The 14,356-nt window shown below is 42.3% G+C and overlaps 3 protein-coding genes across 4 annotated transcripts in view; 2 read left to right on the plus strand and 1 right to left on the minus strand.

Annotated features, from left to right (window-relative positions):
• Positions 1–40: 40 nt before the first annotated feature.
• On the minus strand, positions 41–5,167 carry cdyl (chromodomain protein, Y-like). The gene is made up of 7 exons (XM_061979237.2): positions 4,958–5,167; positions 4,038–4,698; positions 3,695–3,948; positions 3,457–3,629; positions 1,216–1,426; positions 996–1,139; positions 41–920 (listed from the first exon to the last, which is right to left on the minus strand). The coding sequence occupies exons 1-7, from the start codon at positions 4,979–4,981 to the stop codon at positions 762–764; spliced, it is 1,626 nt and encodes a 541-aa protein (XP_061835221.1). The 5' UTR covers positions 4,982–5,167; the 3' UTR covers positions 41–761.
• A 2,834-nt stretch (positions 5,168–8,001) lies between these two features.
• Positions 8,002–11,790, plus strand: LOC133618663 (uncharacterized). 2 transcript variants are annotated; one of them, XM_061979235.2, is made up of 7 exons: positions 8,002–8,834; positions 8,903–9,356; positions 9,426–9,489; positions 9,555–9,638; positions 9,714–9,847; positions 10,022–10,072; positions 10,145–11,790. In XM_061979235.2, exons 1-7 carry the CDS (start codon positions 8,349–8,351, stop codon positions 10,327–10,329), a joined length of 1,458 nt encoding a protein of 485 aa, XP_061835219.2. In that variant the 5' UTR covers positions 8,002–8,348; the 3' UTR covers positions 10,330–11,790. The 2 variants fall into 2 exon arrangements, with proteins under 2 accessions (XP_061835219.2, XP_061835218.2); XM_061979234.2 differs by having other exon boundaries at positions 8,005–8,834; positions 9,949–10,072.
• A 1,014-nt stretch (positions 11,791–12,804) lies between these two features.
• LOC133618664 (protein disulfide-isomerase tmx3a-like) overlaps positions 12,805–14,356 on the plus strand; it is a 9,973-nt gene continuing 8,421 nt past the window's right edge. Inside the window, exons 1-2 of the mRNA XM_061979236.2 lie at positions 12,805–12,896; positions 13,010–13,070. Coding sequence (XP_061835220.2) covers positions 12,824–12,896; positions 13,010–13,070 — 134 coding nt within the window. The 5' untranslated portion in view covers positions 12,805–12,823. The remainder of the gene's footprint in view (positions 12,897–13,009; positions 13,071–14,356) is intronic.

The raw sequence follows: 14,356 nt of genomic DNA on the forward strand, positions 1-14,356 counted from the left end.
TGTTTTTTTAAAAACACACAATTTGCTATGTTAAAGGTGTTTAATAAACATGTCAAGTGAATAAATAGTCCTTTGTTTCTTCACTCTTTGTTAATGCAAAATCCATTAATTTACATTAAAATATTTAATTGTAATTGATCCAAATCCACATAAATCTTGAGTACAAAATGTAATCGTTTGACGGCACTAATATAGACATCTATTTGATGACCAAAAACTGCTGCAAACATTTTACATTTGAAAAAGTTAGAACATGGCTGAGACTTTCCAACATATTTAATCTGGTGGTTCATATAGTTTTCATCATAATTTAAAACTTGAGAACAAGTTGGTGTTTTTCTTAACGGTAGGGGTCGACGTCACTTCATGTCTTTTATCCACCCATCCATTTTCTACCCCTTGTCCCTCTCGCGGTGGGGGAGGGGTTGCTGGAGCCTATCCCAGCTGCACTCACTTTCAGAAAAGATGAAAACATCATTTCTTGTTAAGGTTAGAGGAGATTAGGGCAAAAGGTTACAGTTCACTCTCAGTAAAAGGCACAATGATATGGCATCCATGTGAGTCTAGCATAGCCCGGGTCTGAAACAGGACAGGAGCACGCCCAAAAGTCAATTGGCCAGCAGTTTCCGTCATTTCTACCCAGTTCTAAGGACCTTCATGCGGGGCTGGAGGAAACTCAGGTGAACTAATGAGCTATCTTAGCTCTTATCACATACTGCAGTTTATTCTCCTACAATCAAGTTCTGCTCCTAAAAAGAGTCCTAGTAGAGCTCCGACTTTTTCTGCAGGTGCTTTAAAATGGCGTCGGTTCCCTGCGACGAGCCCCAAATTCTCTTCAAGGCCTCGCACTCGCGCTCGTTGGTTTGCTCAAGAGCACTGCGGCTGGTGTTCCTCACCAGGGCTTTGGACTCACGCAAAACCTGCAGCCAGGAAGTGGAAGACATGTAGAAACAGCTTCCGTGCGAGCGTGTTGCGTGTGTGCGCACATGACTCACAAGAGAGTCGACTGCTACCAGCTCTTTGATTCTCAACATCACTTCCTGTGTGAAGGTTCCCGTCCACAGAACCTGCGACACCAATCCTTTAGAACACGCCTCCTGAGCCGTCAACTTCCTGCCACTTAGAAGCAGCTCGTTAGCCTGCAAAGGCACAGAACATTCCCTGTATTAGCCTGGAGTGTCTGCTAGGAGGTTAGCCTGGCATGGGTCGACCAACCGAGGGCGGGCCCATGATGCGGGGGAAGGTGAAGGAGGAGCAGGCGTCGGGGGTCTGTCCGTAAGACGTGTACGGCGTCTGGAACCAGGCCTTCTCGTTGGCCCAGACCACGTCACAGAGTGGCAAAATGGCAGCACCCAGGCCGACAGCGGGCCCGTTAACGGCAGCTACGATGGGCTTCCTGAACTGGATAAAAGTGTTGACGAATGTCCTGAGGAAGAGTAGGTCAGGTTAAAAGTTATTTGAATTTCATTGATTTTTTTTCCAATAAATCCCCCTCCAAATGTTTTCATGCCTGTTTTTAACTACAGTCGCACCTAGTTTATCGCTCGTAATTTGTTCCGGACATGACTCTGTCAAATTAATTCCCGCAAAGAAAAGTAGGTACCGTATTTTTCGGAGTATAAGTCGCACCAGAGTATAAGTCGCACCTGCGGAAAATGCATAATAAAGAAGGAAAAAAACATATACCGGTATAAGCCGCACTGGAGCCCGGCCAAACTATGAAAAAAACTGCGACTTATAGTCCGAAAAATACGGTATAATTAATTATAAATCAAATATGTTCATGGCTAGGGCACAAAGAACCTGTTTATGACATTCTAGATACATTTTTCAACATTATGAGAGCCCTTTAGACATGAAGTAACATTTTAGTAACATATCTTATAGGGGTGTGGGAAAAAATCGATTCGAATTCGAATCGCGATTTTCACATTGTGTGATTCAGAATCGATTCTCATTTTTAAAAAATCGATTTTTTTATGTTTTTTTATTTATTTTTTAATTATTATTTTTATTTATTTTTAATTAATCAATCCAACAAAACAATACACAGCAATACCATAACAATGCAATCTAATTCCAAAACCAAACCCGACCCAGCACCACTCAGAACTGCAATAAACAGAACAATTGAGAGGAGACACAAACACGACACAGAACAAACAAAAAGTAGTGAAACAAAAATGAATATTATCAACAGTATCAATATTAGTTACAATTCCAACATAGTAGTGATTAAAAATCCCTCATTGACATTATCATTAGACATTTATAAAAAAAGAAAAGAAAAAGAACAATAGTGTCACAGTGGCTTACACTTGCATCGCATCTCATAAGCTTGACAACACACTGTGTCCAATATTTTCACAAAGATAAAATAAGTCATATTTTTGGTTCATTTAATAGTTAAAACAAATTTACATTATTGCAATCAGTTGATAAAACATTGTCCTTTACGATTATAAAATCTTTTTACAAAAATCTACTACTCTGCTTGCATGTCAGCAGACAGGTAGATCCTGCTGAAATCCTATGTATTGAATGAATAGAGAATCGTTTTGAATCGGGGAAAAATTGTTTTTGAATCGAGAATCGTGTTGAATTGAAAAAAAAAAATCTATTTTGAATCGAATCGTGACCCCAAGAATCGATATTGAATCGAATCGTGGGACACCCAAAGATTCACAGCCCTAATATCTTCTTACTCCAATGTAGTCATGCTGCCTGAGGCTGAGCCAATCAGTAGCCACGATACTGAACAGCATGCACAGGTTGGTTTGGTCTCCTCTCGTGGCCAATAATACTGTAGTATTGATATCTTAGGTGAACTAAGCCATTTTATGCTTGGAAATGCTTAATTTGTTAAAAGCAGCCTCAGAAACCTTGGGGTTGTGTTTGATCAGTCAATGTCTTTGGAGGGTCACTCTCGTCAACTGACCAAAACTGTTTTTATCATCTCAGAAATATTTCTAAAGTGAGAAATTTGTTGTCAAAATTGGATCTCGAAATGATCATTCACGCGTTCATTTCGTCTCACATTGACTATTGCAATTCTCTTTTCACTCTTTTCAAAAAGTCAACGCTAAAGAGGCTTCAGACTGTACAAAATGCGGCTGCCAGACTTTTGACCCGTGCACACAGAACAGCCCATATTACCCCCGTTTTATCCAGTCTTCATTGGCTTCCACTTAAATTCCGCATTGAGTTTAAGATTTTAGTCCTGACTTTCCGTGCGTTGCATGGTGGGGCCCCTCAGTACATCACTGACTTGCTATGCCCCTACTCTTCAGGTCTTCTAAAGATCCCAAAAACGTGTTTTAAAACCTGTGGAGACCTGGCATTCCAGGCTATACCTCCCAGACTCGGGAACAATTTGCACCAGTCCCTCTGTGATCTTGACTGTGTTCAAACTTTTAAGAAAGTAGAAGTAGTGCACCATCCAGGAATGCGTCTCACCTGATGATTTCAGCCATTTTGATGCTCTCCTTCTTCCTGTCTTCCGTCAAACATTTGATGAAGCGCAGGAAGTCGAGGCCGCAGCAGAAGACGCTGCCGATGGCACCCAACAACACCAGCTTGCTGTCGTCCGATGCCGCCGTCGCCATTGCGCTCTGGATCTCCTTCATCACCTGGATAACAAGGAGAAAATGACAAAAAAGCATACTTTGTGTGGAGGGAGGCGTAGCCTGCACACCTCAGGGTTGAGGGCGTTGTTCTCTGAGCTCTTGGTGGACAACATGATGTGCGTGAAGCCATCTTGTTTCTTCACCACGATGTCGCGGTAGCGGTAGGCACTCTCGGTCTGCCGCACACTGAAGCGCAAACGCTTGTCAAAAGCGCAGCGCTCCTCCAGACGGCGCTTTGCTGTCGCGCCCGTCACCACGGTAACCGAGCTCTGCGGCCCAGACATCCTGCCAGCGGTAAGGGCCTCCATCATTCCCGAGGCGCCTAAGAGAATACAAAGCCGTGTGGGCGGGGCTTACATCCAATCAATGTCGCATGAGAGGTAATGTTCTTTTTTGACCCTTCACTCCTACCTGTCCCACTAAGGGAGCACATGGCGCCAGGCGTGATGGGCAAGCGCGGCGTGGCCTGGGTGTTTTGGCAGCGTGACCTGATCCCCATGCGAGCACGCTCCTCCCCCGGGCCCAGCTGAATCCCGGTCGGTTGCTGGAGGGCGACCTCTGGGGCGACAGTATGGGCGTCACGGGCTCCAACGTCCAGACTGTGTGCCGCCTCGCTGGGGGAGTCCTCGGAGTCCAAGTGGCTATTCATGGGACTCTTGGGGACCAGGATCTTAATCCCGCTTTTGAAGAAGTCCAGGCTGCGCCGGGCGGGACCGACCAGATGTGCTGACATCGGACTCACCGACGAGTGTGACAGGTTGTTTAGTAAAGTGGAGGACCGACCCTCTGAGGTTTTATTCGGGCCCGTGGTCAGAGGTTGGCTGGGGTCTGGGGGTGGGCCGCAGTGGGGTCTGGAGGCCGAGCCGCAAAGGTAGCTGCGGGTGGAGCGCAACAAGGTGGTGTCTCTCTGGCGCTGTACCTGCTGGCGATTAAATTCGTGCACGTACACCATGCAAGTGGACAGGTGACTCTCAGGTTCCCAGGTGTCACCCTCAGAGCCATAACCTCTCCACCTGACCAGGTACTCCACCCTCCCCTTTTTGCTCTTCCTCTTATCCACGATCTTCTCCACCTGTGGCAGACGACAGCTCATTTACATATTCATTTTACGACACATTACGTAATACATATTGACAAAATTCCAACGTCACTTTTTCTTTTTACCAAATGTACCTAATATGTAATTAGCTTCAGTGTAGACTTTTTAACAAACTGTCCACAACTATCAGCTGAAATTACTTTAGAAGATGCTTCGAACAAAGTCGTCAATCAAGCACACACATAAACCTTCGTGAGGTTTTAGAACTTGGACGTTAGCATGTTAGCATCACCTCGTAAAAGTCTTCCGTCGCCATGGAGACGGATCGAAAGAGCCAACAACTTCGTCGGACGTCTTCAGGCGGTCGGAACCATCAAAAGAAGGCGGTGGTTCCGTTCTTTTTACCTGGTGAACGTCACGATGATGACTTTCTTTCCCGCACGCAACTAGCCGTTAGCCGTTAGCTATTTGACTTTCGACTACAGGAAGCCTATGTGCGGACTGCTCTTCACAATAAAAGCACGGAGTGAACGGAAACAGGGACGTTTTAACACTCAATTATGTTCTAACTTTAAGTGTAAATTAAGAACATAACATGAAATTAAATATACCACGTCAAGGAGTAAATATCCGCATAAATAAACTAAACTAACAGCACGTTGTTGACAGCCCACACTTTGATTGATTGATTGATTGATTGAAACTGTTATTAGTAGATTGCACAGTACAGTACATATTCCGTACAATTGACCACTAAATGGTAACACCCGAATAAGTTTTTCAACTTGTTGAAATCGGGGTCCACGTAAATCAATTCATGGTAAACACACACCGACTCACCTAAAAACCGTTATTAAGCGGTGATGATGTGATGGAGACGCCTAAAAGTGTCCGGAAAATAATATGATGGAGAAAAAGTTTAGATAGAACAAAAAAAAAAGGTTCATTATGAAGGAAAACAATACTCCTTGATGACAAATTAAAGGAAATTCTAACTATACAAAAGTTCACACATACTGAAGAAGTTTATTTCTGGAAAACTTGATAAATAAATGAAAAGTTGTTTTGTAATAAACTTGTGTCATTGTGTAAAAGTGGATGAAGTAGATGAAAATGCATATTCTTATGGCTTCTGGAAGAAATGACATCATTTTACTGTGTGTCACAAATATAATATATTAACCACTGGAGAAGCAGCCTTTAAGTCAAATAGATAAAAAAATAAATGGGCCAGTTTGTCAGATAATTCCCAAAGCTGCCACACAGGTTCATGAATGAACAAAGTAAATATGTTGAATTGCTGAATAATTAAATTGTGAAATAATATCAATTGCGCACCTTTAGTAGCACAGCTAAAAGTACAGGGGAATGTTGCATTATGTAAATATACCCTGTTCCATATGTTATTATATTTTAATTCAATTACTTGTAGTACCGGAAGTCTTACTTTACTCTCTTTAACAATTTTTGTTTGTGATGTTGATTGCTCAACCCTGTGAATGTCTGCAATGATGAAATGTGTTGAAACTTGGAAGGGCGTCAGGTTTGTATATATTGTCAGTATTTGTTTGTGTGTTCGGTTGTTCAATAATAAAAATAAAAAAAATAACGCAAGTCATTATTTCCTAAAACTAATTAACCAGTACTTTCTGCTCCATAGTCAAATATACTTATTATTTCATACAACTTTCAATGACAATGTCGTGAAACTATATATCTCGGCAAACCAACTTTCTGAACTTGTTGATCAATTTGTAAAAAAGACAACATTCTTAATGTTCCACGTGGTTGTTAGCTAAAAATCGAAAAGTGAGATGATTAATCCTTTCATAAACTTGGATTGTCTTGTTCAGGGACGTACTCCGCCTTCCGCCCGAATGCAGCTGAGATAGGCTACAGCACCCCCCGCAATCCCAAAAGGGACAAAGCGGTAGAAAATGGATGGATGGATGTTGTAGAACGGTGTTTTTCAACCACTGTGCCGTGACACACTAGTGTGCCGTGAGATACCGTCTGGTGTGCCCTGGGAGATTATGCCTTTTCAACTGTTTGGGTTAAAACTATTTTTTGCAAACCAGTAATTATAATCCGCAAATAATGTGCCGTTGTTGAGTGTCGTTGCTGTCTAGAACTCGGCAGAATAACCATGTTATTCTCCTCAATATTAGTAGGTGGAAGCTGGTAGCTAATTGCTTTGTCGGGAACATGTTTGTCGTGATCACAATATGCAGGCGACAGCGGGAGGCAGCGTGCAGGTAAAAAGGTGTCGTGCTGTCTAGAACTCGGCAGAATATCCATGTTATTCTCCTCAATATTAGTAGGTGGAAGCTGGTAGCTAATTGCTTTGTAGGGAACATTGTCGTGATCACAATATGCAGGCGACAGCGGGAGGCAGCGTGCAGGTAAAAAGGTATCTGCTTAAACCAAAAATAAACAAAAGGTGTCGAGTGCCCCGAAGAAAAGGCATTAAAGCTTAGGGATGGCTATGTAGAATGAAACTAAAACTGAACCGGCGTCAAAGTAAAGAAAAACAGAATGCTGGACGACAGCAAAAACTTACAGCGTGTGGAGCAGAGACGGTGTCCACAAAGTACGTCCGTACATGACATAACAACAATGTCATGTGCTCTTGAAAAAGAGATTTTAATCTCAATGAGTCTTTACCTTCTTTACCTGGTTAAATAAAGGAAATTGAACAATGTCCACACAAAAAAAGATAGCAACAACTTAAATATTCTTGATTGCGAAAACAAAGCAGGTGCGGGGAATAGCGCTCAAAGAAAGACATGATCTCCCCTAGAGGGGGGTACCCACATATGCGGTCCTCCAAGGTTTCTCATAGTCATTCACATCGACGTCCCACTGAGGGGAGTTGTTCCTTGCCCTTATGTGGGCTCTGTACCGAGGATGTCGTTGTGGCTTGTGCAGCCCTTTGAGACACGGGCTATATAAATAAACATTGATTGATTGATTGCTTGATGAAAGTGCAACAGGAAAAGCCACCAAAAAGGAGCGCAAGACAAGAACTAAAACACGACGCACAGGTAAACACCAAAAAACTCAAAATAAATCACGGCGTGATGTAACAGCTGGTGACAGCTACACCTACTTTGAGACAACAGCTACATTGATGGTTGGTTATGGTTTGAATTCATATCCAACAATTGCGACAACGACTTTTTATTGTTAGTTTCATTTTTTAATGATTTCTGTTGCTGGAGTGCCTCCAGATTTTTTCAATGAAAAAAATGCGCCTCGACTGAAAAAAGGTTGAAAAACACTGTTGTAGAAAATACACTGCTTTTCACTTCTACCTGTTGGGGGCAGCACTGGCAAACAAACGTCTACTTAAAAGCAGAAGAAGAATGTACAAGCAATAGAAGAAGACAAAGATGACGAAACAACAACAACGGAATACCGACTTCACAAAAGTCAGGGACACTTTGAATGTTTTGTAATCAACTTTTATATAAATATTTCATGTCATTAAAGTTTCCGCTAGCATGTTAGCATCAGCACAGCGACGCCTTGTTAGCATTTCACCATTAGCACCGTTGTAGCCTGATCGCGTGTGTAGACTTCACGTGACAATTTCTGCCTTTTTTAAATCAACCATTGGCTTGGACCTCCATCTTTACTCCCTTTCTCTAATCGAGCTTTCGTCAGTGACATCAGAAAGAACAATGTCACCCTACAGGGTCAAAGGGCACGACATCCAGCACACGTCACAGACAGAACCTGCGGCCGGCGGTGACGTCACAAATTCAAGCTGGAAGCAACGTTACCGCGACATCAGTCCCGTAACGTTACAGCTGAGCGGCGGTGCTGTAAGAGGCAGTCTGTACTGTGACATTATTGATGGCCTCAGCGGCCTGGCGGAATCCTTCCTGGTGGAGATTTACCGCTGTAAGCTTTGCCAGTTCACCTGCGACCTAAAGACCACCATCAGCAGCCACCTGCTGCTCAGGCACCACCCCCCTTCCCTCACTTCGCTCGCCTGCATGGACCGGGCCGAGGAGGCGGGGCTTCGGCAGGCAGCGTTGGTCTACCCGCTGGACCTGGCAGAGGCCAAACAAAGTGAGGACGATGAGGACTTCTTGCTCTACAACATGCTGGACAACATGAGCCCGCCCACCTGTGACGTCATCAGCACTGAGGGAGGGCTGCAGGTAACACGCGCGCACAAAGTATACGTCACGTGACATCATCTAACCGAGTGGCCGTGCTTTTCCCGCAGGTTAGCCGTCTGTTTGAGGATGACGAGTCCATCTTCTCCCTAAAAAGGACGCCTGAGGAACTACCTGGTCCCGCCGACACCCCCGCCACTCAGGAGGAAATGGCGCAGTCCGCCCACCTGAAGACACTCGGACTGTGCCGCATCACCGCCGCCCGTACGCCTTTGCCGCCCGTTTCTGTCCAGCTGCATCTGGCTGATGACTCGGACCAGCTGTCGCGCACGGACGCCCGGAAAGACGCCAAAAGACGGCGTCTGTCGTGTCCCGTGTGTCTCGTGAAGCTGCCGTCCAGACGGCTGATGGACGCGCATGACAAGTGTCACAAGTCATCAAGTGGCACCGCGTGCTGCAAACTGACACCTAATAGGTGGGTGGAACTAAGGCCTGATTGGAGGAAGCGCCGCAGGAGGAAGGAGGAGAAAACCGAAGAGGACTGTTCAAAAGACGAGAACGCAGGTGAAAATCTCTCGGAAAGTAGAATAGATCTGTGATCAATAAGTATTAATATTTACATGTCTTCTGCAGATAAAAGTCGACCTTTGATTGGGTCAGCTGACAGCAGGAAAAAGAAGAAGAGGCACCCAGACAGGTGATGATTGACAGCCGTGACATCATCCCTGCGGCTGACTCACTTTTTTGGACTTGTCGTCACAGCGACTCGTCAGCGACACCGAAAGAAGACGACGAAAAAGACGAAGACGAAGAGTCGTCCGGTTTCATCTGCTCGCTTTGTCACAGGTGGCGTCATTACCCACTGTCCCCCACCCCGCGTCTGACGTGGACCAATCTGAGAAGTTTTTGTTCCCTCCACAGGAAGTTCTCCAGCAAAGTGACACTGCAGCGCCACCTGGGGGTCCACAGTGGAGACAAACCTTTCTCATGTCCTCACTGTTCTTATAGGAGCCGACTGAAGGAATCTCTTCTGCAACACATCAGGACACACACAGGTCTCATACACACGCACACACACACACACACACATGCACACATAAGCTAAGTTGACATGAGCTGCTGACACTGATTGTGTGTGTGTGTGTTGCATGTGTAGGTGAGAAGCCGTACAAGTGTGTTGAGTGTTCGTATGCGTCCATTGATCGCAGTTCTCTGCTGCGACACTCCAGAACTCACAGCCTCGAGAAACCTTACAAGTGTCAACACTGTGACTACCGCAGGTACGGCATTTACGCACACACACACACACACACACCGTATACCAGCATTTTTATTTTTATTTTTATTGCTAGTATCCAGAAGAAAAGTTTGGATCTTCACGCCCGGCGCCATCACACCGGAGAGACGTTTCCATGCCAACAGTGTGAGTATTCCAGTCCGGACCGCCAGCTGCTTCTGCGACACACACGCAGACGCCACGCCCCCTCCCAGAGAAAGTCGTCCAATCTGTTTTGAGTGCCAGCTGGTTTGGACTTAACAAGTCAATGCAACAAAGACGGAATCATGTTATTCAAAATGGATGAAATAACACATAAGAAGACTTTATAAGTGTCCTAGTCCGCTTTGTGTTTGACGTGGGCTCATCAAAAGTTCCTAAAAGACTTCCCCAAAGTGTCAGTGTTATAGGCTATATTTATATTTTTTGTTACTATATTTCTTCAATAAATTTATAGAAAACAAGAATATACCGCTTTCGGGCTTTTATCCTTAACATTTCTTTGGCAAGTCTGACATGACGTATTTGTCACAATATGTCACAGTTTCAAAGATTTTACATAAATATATGTTTTGGTCAATTCAAAGTACATTTGTGCTACACTGAAATCTCCATGTAGTATAAAGTCCTGTCAATTTTTTTTTCATACTAATTCACAATTTTTTGCATGTGCCTCACAATACGAAGGTCCTGAGTAGTCCTGAGTTCAATCCCGGGCTCGGGATCTTTCTGTGTGGAGTTTACATGTTATTCCCATGACTGCGTGGGTTCCCTCCGGGTACTCCGGCTTCCTCCCACCGCCAAAAACATGCACCTGGGGATAGGTTGATTGGCAACACTAAAATTGGCCCTAGTGTGTGAATGTGAGTGTGAATGTTGTCTGTCTATCTGTGTTGGCCCTGCAATGAGGTGGCGACTTGTCCAGGGTGTACCCCGCCTTCCGCCCGAATGCAGCTGAGATAGACTCCAGCACCCCCCGCGACCCCAAAAGGGACAAGCAGTAGAAAATGGATGGATGTCACAGTTTCAAAGATTTTACATAAATATATGTTTTGGTCAATTGTACTACTCTGAAATCCTTATGTAGTATAAAGTCCTGTCAATTTTATTTTCATACTAATTCACAACCAAAGTTATGTGTAAGCACTTTACAAGTGGAGAAGGTTTAGAAGCATTTATACAGAACCAATTGAACCCCACATGTGCAAGTACTTGGCGACAGGGGCAAGTACAAACCACAACAGACAGCATTGAGTAGAATCACTACCGTCACCACGCAGCTCCACCACCAACAATAACATACTGTAAATGTGAGGTGCTGGCTGCACCTCCAGAAGCAGGGAGCACCTTGTGTTAGTTTGTGTAGGGTAGTTAACATAGAAACATCAAGGCAATGGCGATAATGTAAATATGACTTTGTTACAAAACAGCACTTTGCCTGTCATGCACTCTCTTGACTACTGCTGTGATTCACGTCACATCCCGTTGTTGCCTCAGATTCAAGCCCATGGTGGGCAAACAAGAAGTCAAGTGAAATTGGAGTGAAAATGTCACATGCATGCAATGTTCTCGCCTGTGGAAATGTTTACAATAGGGATTTTGGTGAAAGTTATTCAAGAGTTCCTAACATAAAGAGAAAATAGTTATAATAGAAAGGTTGCTGCTGTGTTGAACATGTCGCTCTCGTTGATGGGACCAAAATAAACTATAAAATCCTCCTTATGAATGATTTACTTGTATTATTCGATGAGGTGGCGACTTGTCCAGGGTGTACCCCGCCTTCCGCCCGATTGTAGCTGAGATAGGCTCCAGCGCCCCCGCGACCCCAAAGGGAATAAGCGGTAGAAAATGGATGGATGGATTTGCCATTTGTGTATATTTTCTTTAGGAAACTTACAACTTGGGTGTTGTTGTTGCGTATATGATGCAATATTTAGCCTTAAAAGCATCGCTAAGTAGCATTATAAATGACTAATAAATCTCCCATATGCTGCATAGTCAACAAACTCCAAGTTTAAACCTCAAGTCTGAGTTGATTTGCCCTCTGATGGTTAACTCTGAGTGTTGGGTTGCAGAACAGCTAAACTGAGTTAGTTCAATCAATCCTGAGTATGCTTACTCTGAGTTCAGACCACAATAAAAAAAACATGATCGATGGAGCGCTGATTCTATGATTCACGAGAGCAATTTGGGACAGAAAAGGCTGTCTTTTTTACCGAGCTGGAACTGAAATTATTCATGTTTTATTATGTCATGAACTGCCAAAGTCAATGTGAATACAGTTGTAAAATATTCTTATTTTTTTTTAGGTGCAATCCCACTGGTAAAACAAATACATATGGAGGTAGCTGAAAATGATGTACTTTATTATATGTACTTTAATTATTTTTGACATGTAAAGTCAATTCAAAGTAAATATAATTTGTGACTGCAAGAGCAAGTATGCTTTTATTTTGAAATATGTGCTTTTATTGTGATCTTAACCAGAAGTTGTGCTGTTAACTCCGGTAGTTTGTGCAATATGGCCAGTAGTAGATGTCGTCAGGTCGCATTTGTGCACTCGTAAATTAAGAAGGGAGGAAAAAGGTTAAGGAGACATTACAATAAAATAAAAATAACTTGAGTCTGGCATATGTATATCACTGATTTCCGAGCATCATTTTATTTTGTAAAACTATTTTGTACTTCCTGTCAATCATTCAAGGTTTGTGTTTTTGTCAATAAAGTTTGAGTTCTTTGAACAGGATAATCTGAGATGAGAAGATTAGTCTATTTTAATTGTCTTAATCTGATCAACATGTCTGACAAGAAGACACTCGTGCTCTCAGGTGCGTTTGTTTTATGTTCATTCCTTCTGTACTGGAAAGAAGAAAAAAAAAGTCAAAGCTTGCATTTTGACATGAATAAGATGAATATTATTCTGATGTTTCTTGTGTGTTAGCGTTTCTGCTGTGTGCGTCCGTCGCGTCGGTTTGGACCTTCGTGGAGGAACTTGATGACTCGTGAGTTCATGTCCTGGTGGGGTATTCCAGAAAGCAAGTTTAGCAAAAATTCTGAAATAAAGGGGAACATTTAGGGATTTCCCAAAAACATATATGTAAATCAAACTGGGATCAGTTACCAATGGTAACTTTTTTTTTTTTTTAACAAAACCCTTAGTCTCCCCCTTCTGATAAACATGATGTCCCTGCATGGTATACTTATAAACAGTAAATGTTAAAATAATTAATTCCTGAAGATTCATATTGGAAAATGATTTTGGGGCCGTGGGTGGTTAAATCCATCAATCCATCCATTAATTTTTACTGGTTGTGCTTCTCGAGGTCAATTCTATTCCTGCAGCTGCACTCCTTTTGGTTATAATTCTGGCAAAAAAATTATTGTTAGTAAAAAAAAAATCATTGATTTTAGATATTTAATATTAATTTGATTTGTTTGGATTAAAAGACATTTAATAAAGATATATATATATATATATATATATATATATATATATATATATATATATATATATATATATATATATATTTGTATTATTATTGTAACACAGTGGTGGGCCGTCAGGGCCAGCAAGGCCTTCTCTGGTGGCCTAACATAACCAGAAATCAAGATCATAATTAAAGTCGTTTTTTAATTACTTTCCCAAAATATTTAAAAGTATTCATATTCTCTTCGTGTCATATTATGCGCCTTCCGGTGCACTGCAAAAAGTCAGTGTTCAAAAACAAGAAAAAAACATACAAAAATTAGGGGTATTTTATTTGTACTAGGCAAAATTATCTGCCAATAGAACAAGAAAATTTGGCTTGTCAAGACTTTCCAAAACAAGTAAAATTAGCTAACCTCAATGAACCCAAAAAAAACCCTTAAAATAAGTATATTCTCACTAATAACAAGTGCACTTTTCTTGGTAGAAAAAAAATATGAGACCTTTTTTGCTCAATATGTTGAAAAATATTCTTAAATTAAGTAAATGCTAGTGCCATTATCTTGACATAATGATATGCGCTCGGTATCATGATTCTTTTTTTCATGCGTTTAGTAAGAAATTATTACTTTAAAAAAGTAGTTTTATACTTGTGAGTGTTAACGGCACAGCTTTGCATTAGTTGATATTCTAGTTTCAAGCATGTTTTACTCAATATAGGTCATAAAATCTCAGCAACAAGCTGTAATATCTTACTGAGGACCAAAACCCTTAAAACAAGTAAAACACTCTAACATAAAATCTGCTTAGTGAGAAGAATTATCTTATCAGACAGAAAAAAAGCAAATATCACCCTTATTT

This window comes from Nerophis lumbriciformis, linkage group LG19 (assembly GCF_033978685.3).
Source record: "Nerophis lumbriciformis linkage group LG19, RoL_Nlum_v2.1, whole genome shotgun sequence".
Lineage (NCBI taxonomy): Eukaryota > Metazoa > Chordata > Actinopteri > Syngnathiformes > Syngnathidae > Nerophis > Nerophis lumbriciformis.

Excerpts from the sequence above, each read along its gene's own strand:
- cdyl (XM_061979237.2), bottom strand. The coding sequence starts at position 4,981 with ATGGCGACGGAAGACTTTTACGAG. Across the intron at positions 4,699-4,957 it reads CGACGGAAGACTTTTACGAG|GTGGAGAAGATCGTGGATAA; the intron begins GTGATGCTAACA and ends CGTCTGCCACAG. Across the intron at positions 3,949-4,037 it reads GTGCTCCCTTAGTGGGACAG|GCGCCTCGGGAATGATGGAG; the intron begins GTAGGAGTGAAG and ends GTATTCTCTTAG.
- LOC133618663 (XM_061979234.2), top strand. The coding sequence starts at position 8,349 with ATGTCACCCTACAGGGTCAAAGGGCACGACATCCAGCACACGTCACAG. Across the intron at positions 9,490-9,554 it reads AAGAAGAGGCACCCAGACAG|CGACTCGTCAGCGACACCGA; the intron begins GTGATGATTGAC and ends TTGTCGTCACAG. Across the intron at positions 9,639-9,713 it reads ATCTGCTCGCTTTGTCACAG|GAAGTTCTCCAGCAAAGTGA; the intron begins GTGGCGTCATTA and ends TTCCCTCCACAG.